At 34.2% G+C, this 6,412-nt stretch overlaps 1 protein-coding gene across 1 annotated transcript; it reads right to left on the reverse strand.

Moving 5' to 3' along the window:
* Positions 1–4,088: 4,088 nt before the first annotated feature.
* LOC117343558 (M-phase-specific PLK1-interacting protein-like) lies at positions 4,089–6,386 on the reverse strand. The gene is made up of 2 exons (XM_033905972.1): positions 5,895–6,386; positions 4,089–5,303 (listed from the first exon to the last, which is right to left on the reverse strand). The coding sequence occupies exons 1-2, from the start codon at positions 6,300–6,302 to the stop codon at positions 5,166–5,168; spliced, it is 546 nt and encodes a 181-aa protein (XP_033761863.1). The 5' UTR covers positions 6,303–6,386; the 3' UTR covers positions 4,089–5,165.
* Between the last annotated feature and the right edge of the window lie 26 nt (positions 6,387–6,412).

Here is a 6,412-nt window from a genome sequence, read left to right on the forward strand (position 1 = left end):
AAAATCACAGTATAATGTGTAGGGTTGATTATAAGGGAGACCACTCCCACAGAAATCACAGTATAATGTGTAAGGTTGATTATAAGACGGACCAATCTGACAGAAATCACAGCATAATCTGTAGGGTTCATTTTAAGGGGGACCACTCCGACAGAGACCACAGTATAATGTGTAGGGTTGATTATAAGAGGAACCACTCCGACAGACTATAAGGGAGACCACTCCAACAGAAATCACAGTAAAATGTGTAGGGTAAACTGTATGGGAGACCACTCCGACAGAAATCACAATATAATCTGTAGGGTTGATTATTAGAGGAACCACTAGTACTCCGACAGACTATAAGGGAGACCACTGACAGAAATCGCAGTATAATGTGTAGGGTTGATCATATGGCCCACCACTCCGACAGAAATCTCCTTATAATGTGTAGGGTTGATTATAAGAGGGACCACTCCGACAGAAATCACCTTATAATGTGTAGGGTTGATTATAAGGGGGACCACTCCGACAGACTATAAGGGAGACCACTCGGACAGAAATCACAGTATAATGTGTAGGGTTGATTATAAGAGGGACCACTCCGACAGATATCACAGTATAATGTGTAGGGTTGATTATGAGAGGGACCACTCCGACAGAAATCACAATATAATGTGTAGTGTTGATTATAAGGGAGACCACTCCGACAGAAATCACAGTATAATGTGTAGGGTTGATCATATGGCCCACCACTCCGACAGAAATCTCCTTATAATGTGTAGGGTTGATTATAAGAGGGACCACTCCGACAGAAATCACCTTATAATGTGTAGGGTTGATTATAAGGGGGACCACTCCAACAGACTATAAGGGAGACCACTCGGACAGAAATCACAGTATAATGTGTAGGGTTAATTATAAGAGGGACCACTCGGACAGAAATCACAGTATAATGTGTAGGGTTAATTATAAGAGGGACCACTCGGACAGAAATCACAGTATAATGTGTAGGGTTGATTATAAGAGGGACCACTCCGACAGAAATCACAGTATAATGTGTAGGGTTGATTATGAGAGGGACCACTCCGACAGAAATCACAATATAATGTGAAGGGTTGATTATAAGGGAGACCACTTCCGACAGAAATCACAGTATAATGTGTAGGGTTGATTATAAGAGGGACCACTCCGACAGAAATCACATTATAATGTGTAGGGTTGATTATAAGGGAGACCACTCCAACCGAAATCACAGTATAATGAATAAGATTTACAAGGGGGACAACTCTTACAGAAATTACAATATAATGTGTAGAGTCAACTTCAAGGGGGGCAGCTATAATGTATAAAGCTTATATCTGTAAGAATGACTTTATGGGGGGCAACTTCAATAGGAATCAAAATAGGATGTGAAGGGTCAGTGACCCCTTATCGTCTTGTCCTGCTGGCACCAGTGGTTAATACATTACAATTATAAGTGGTCAGTTATTTTTTCCCTTGTAGCATCAGATTATATACGTCAGATTAGGAGAAAGTTATTACACAAGAACAGGTCACCACAAACACCAGGTAGTTGATCAAATTATACTGTATGTTCTCACTATATTTTTGATAACATGCATTATAGGAAATATAACCGTGTTGTATTGAGGATTGTTGATTAAACAGGAAATTAGAGTCAATATCAGTTCCAAGGTTGGTGGGTCGTTCTGTGGAGGGTGAACTTGAGCTTGGATACTGAAGTTATGCATGGCGATTATCAAAATATATAAATATAATATATATACCAGGTAATTTCCTCCCCTTTTCTGATTACCTCCCTTTTCCATAGTTAAGTCTGCAGCCATATACTTATATTTGCAATTGTTTCTTTTAAATTAATATCTGTGTCCATTATATTACAATTTGTGCAACATGAAATAATATTTTGAACAATTGTCACAATGTAGATATGACATTCAAATATATGATTTTAATTATATCCTGTAATTTTTCTATATTTTTTTCTGTCTTTAAAAATCCATTTTACTTAAAATTGTGTCCTTTAAAATCTTTTAGAAATTACAAAAATCTTGAAACAGATCATTTCTTGCTAAGATACATATTTAGTGCAACAGTTTAATTTGATAATTACATGTATCTAGGACTAGTTTTAGGTGAGAGAGGGTTGATTTGAGCAAAGCATTATTGGAAAACTGAATCTCCTGATTCAGTGGTGGTTCAATTCCATCAAATGCAAAGTCACCCTCAAACAGTAGCTCTAAAGTAAATCTTTAAAAAGCATGAATCACATTCAAAATATTGTATTCTCCCAGTACCCATACATAGAAATATCTAGTAATAAAACATCATATTTATTATAAAATTATACCGATTTGCCAAGATTGCTTAAAATCTAGATGAACTATACAGGCCCTATGTACATATTCTTTGATAACCATACCAGTATATCAAAATTTGTATTCATTTCATGTTAGAGATATCGCAATATCTACTTGCCCCGAGGAAATCTCAAATTTCGGTTGCCTAGGACATCAGGCAAGTGGATTTTTACACCTCTGTTCAGTAGCTCAACGTAGTACAATGTCTCATGCATAATGAAATTGGGTTTTGTGTCCACTTTTATGAAAGATTACTGACCGTTTGTTAATTACACTTATATATCTTTCTGCGGTGAATCATTTAGAAATGTAGTATATCTATGTTTTCAAACAGCGAAACCTTACAGAAATCTATTGAGAAATACATTTGTACCAACAAAACTTTTCTTCTTGTTGAATTCTATTACTTTCATTCATTTTGATACAAGAATATCCCAGCTGAATGAGTTTTGTTATCAAACGAAGGTCAACATACAATATAGGTTCCAAAAAAAGTGTTGCAAATAAAGAAGACATGAATTTCCAAGTTCCCAATAACACAGTTTAAGATTTAAATATGGCTAGCAGAATGCATAAAAAATAACCAGGTTGACATATACATTTTTTCACCTATTGAATTCGGAAATATCACTTAAAATAAAACTTAAATATTTCAGTATTAATAATAAAAAGAATGATCTGTTGACTACCTGTTTCCAAATTTAGAACAACAAGGTAAGAAATTCCCAAAAACCTATTGAATTCGGAAATATCACTAATTTGAGAAGACAATATATAGAAGCAATGCCCTAAGTATTGAAGTTCCAGTGATAAGTAGTGGATGATGCCTCAAGTATGTATTCCAGTGACAAGTAGTGTAGGAGATTTTGAATCTGGACAAACCCTTTTCTTTGATGTAGGTCAAAGGTCAAAATGTAGGTCAGAGGTCTGGTTCACGACATCTACATATTGCTTCTCATATAGCTATATATAGGTGGACCCATGCCTCAAGTATGAAACCAAGTTACAAGAAGTGTAGGAGATAGAGCCAGAACAAGATTATATGTGGAAGGATGGACGGACACAATGCAAAACTATCATATGTGTGGTTTCATGACTAATAAGGAAGATGAGAAGCTTCCTTTGCTTATTGCTGCAAATATGTTTTACTTATTTACTGTTTATAACTTGAAATAATAAGGAGAATAAGAGGTCATGGACTTATGATGACCACCTGCCTACCTTATAAGTACAAGTGTTACTGCATGGTCTAAATAGGCATCTAGATCTATTGCTGATAATAATAAACCAGGTTTGGCAAGGCTTTCTGGTATACATCTGTCTTTGTATTTTAGGACGTTGTTGGCCAATATTGGACCCCATTCCAAATATAGATTATATCCTATTTAAATCAATTTTCCAATATTGACAGTTAACTTTTTTAAATGCCCTTTCCCAATTCACCATTTTCCCCTAAAATAGACCTTATTCTAGATGAGTTAGAAAAGTCCTTTATCAGTACTGGTACGATATAAGACATCTGTTTTCAGCACAGTATCGACATAATCACATGACGTTTTATGATTCAATTTTTAAGTTTTTGGATTCACTTTGATGTGGATATATATATTTCTGATAAATTTTCCAATTTTTTAATAATATTCATATATATGATCAAAATTTTAAAACATTATTAGATATAGAATCAAATGAGACAAATGCAATATAAAACATACACTTCAAATATATTAAACATCTTAAAAGTTTATTTCATATAATTTGATACTATTTTTTCTCTCAAACTCTACATGACAATACTTGACAATTATATTGGTTTACAAGTGTTACATCAAAATAAAATAATATGTTAAATTAAAATGTTGAAATTGTTAATGGATATTTATGAATGCTAAATTTAACACTCCAATATCAAATGTGAATAAAGAAATTAGAATAATTACCTTTTATTATGGTATGAAATATGTATTAGTCAGAATTACTGATCCATAGTTTTAAATCAAAATACAATAAAACAGTTTTGCACATTAACATCAACAACACACAATTAATTGTATGAATTCAATCCACTGAAAAGTTATTTTATCAGAAATAAAAATCTCTATGATACTAAAAACTTGTTTTTCATTAAAACGCTGCCTGTCTTAGCGACAAAAGTCTTGCTATACAAATGTTATAAAACACAATTTCACATTGTTTTCATTTCTGTGTCCATTTTGCAAAGCTGCCGATAAATCCCTGGAAAAATTTCATATTTTTAAGATTTTTTTCTGACAAATCTGCAAGTCTATAACACACAGGTAGTCTGAAAGATTTGACTAATTGTTCAACGCACACGATGTTATAACGGTTCCAAATATATATTGTATATATACTGATGTATAAATTGTATATATACAAATTGCACATTCGTACACAATACACATGTATGTACAGTCTTACAGTAGCACTGTGTGTCGATTAGATCAGTACATTATTTAAGCAATGTCATTCGTAACCAAGCAATGTAAAATTGTTTGTCCATTGGGATATCTACAATGCTTATGCCATCATGAACCGCCTGGCAACTACCATTGAGAATATCAACTGACCACGGTTGCATGAAATGGCCATTTTCATATGATTACATATGGACATTTGCTGCCTTGGGTTGTATGTTTTTTGCATGTTACATGAATTGAGCTATCACATTTTATACCTGAAGCATACTGTAGTTTTTAGGGGCAAAGTATTGTGTCTTTAAACATTACCAGATACTCTCCCCTAAGGTTTTCCTGAACTGAACTGTTTAAGGGTATTTTTTCGTCATGTTGTCAGCGATGGTTCATGTGTGACAGGAACAGAACTACAAAATTTCCACGGATCATGTAACATACTCGGATGGAAGTAATCTTCAATATTGCCACTGCCTCCCGGATTACAATTACGGTCTTGTCTGTGTGTCTGGAAATGAAGTTAATTTACTTTGCAATTTTATAAGAATTTAGTCTGCAATATAAACATAGAACAGAAGAATGGCACCCCTTGTTATTTTTCATGATCAGAGTTCAATACATATAAATATATACATATCTGCAACAAAGTACAAATAATGCTATTAACAGTTTGCTTTAAAATTGATTGTTAGGAAGTGATGTCTTTTTTCACATTGGAATATAAAGCTACTATATCTAGACCTCATTATAGCAGAAAAAAAATCATGAGCAGATGATTCCATATTAGGTAAATATATATAAATTTGCTATTTCACAAAATTTACTATTATCCTACACTTGGATTACAGTCTGATTTTTAAACTAGTCTAATGCTCATTTGTAGAATTCCTTGTATCAATAACACGTTTCAGAATATAGTGTATAAACAATATTTCAAGGAATGAAAAAAAAACACACAAACAAAAAATCAAACATAATATTATCATGCTAGATTGAACAATTAACTTAATGTTTTGAATTTAACGACATCAAAATTACTGCGGCTCGTGAGCATTAATAGAAAGGTAAAGCGAACAATTCAACAGAAAAATCTATGTACCTGATTAAAGGGTCTGTGGAAATTCTGATTATGCTTTCTGCCACTGTAACTGCCACGACCTCTTGAACCCGGGGGAGAGAAGACATTTGGAGAATGGGGCGTTTTGAACTTCGAATCACTGGGGGATGAGTACCTATCGTACGGATGGGCATACCCTGACGAGTTCATAAACGTAGGTGAATTATAACTTGAAGAACTGAAATTCAAATGCCTGGGACTGTGATGTTTCGCAGAACCAGGCGATTGAAATTGTCTGTCGGCTCGAGGACTGGGGTTCGGAGAATAACCCCTTGCAGGTGTACCCCACCCCTGTAAAACGTTTTGTTGTGGACTAGACTGTCTTGAACTGCTATTATTCTGTCCATATCCGGATTGTTGATGGAACGGTGATCTCTGCTGGAAACTCATTTTCAATACACAGCTAAAATAACCTGCAACGCGAATACCTCTCTGATGTTATGAATCACACAAACGTTTGATATCAATAGTAAGGCTGGCACCGTATGGAAACGTTTTGA

This window comes from Pecten maximus, chromosome 15, assembly GCF_902652985.1.
Source record: "Pecten maximus chromosome 15, xPecMax1.1, whole genome shotgun sequence".
NCBI classification, from domain to species: Eukaryota; Metazoa; Mollusca; class Bivalvia; order Pectinida; family Pectinidae; genus Pecten; species Pecten maximus.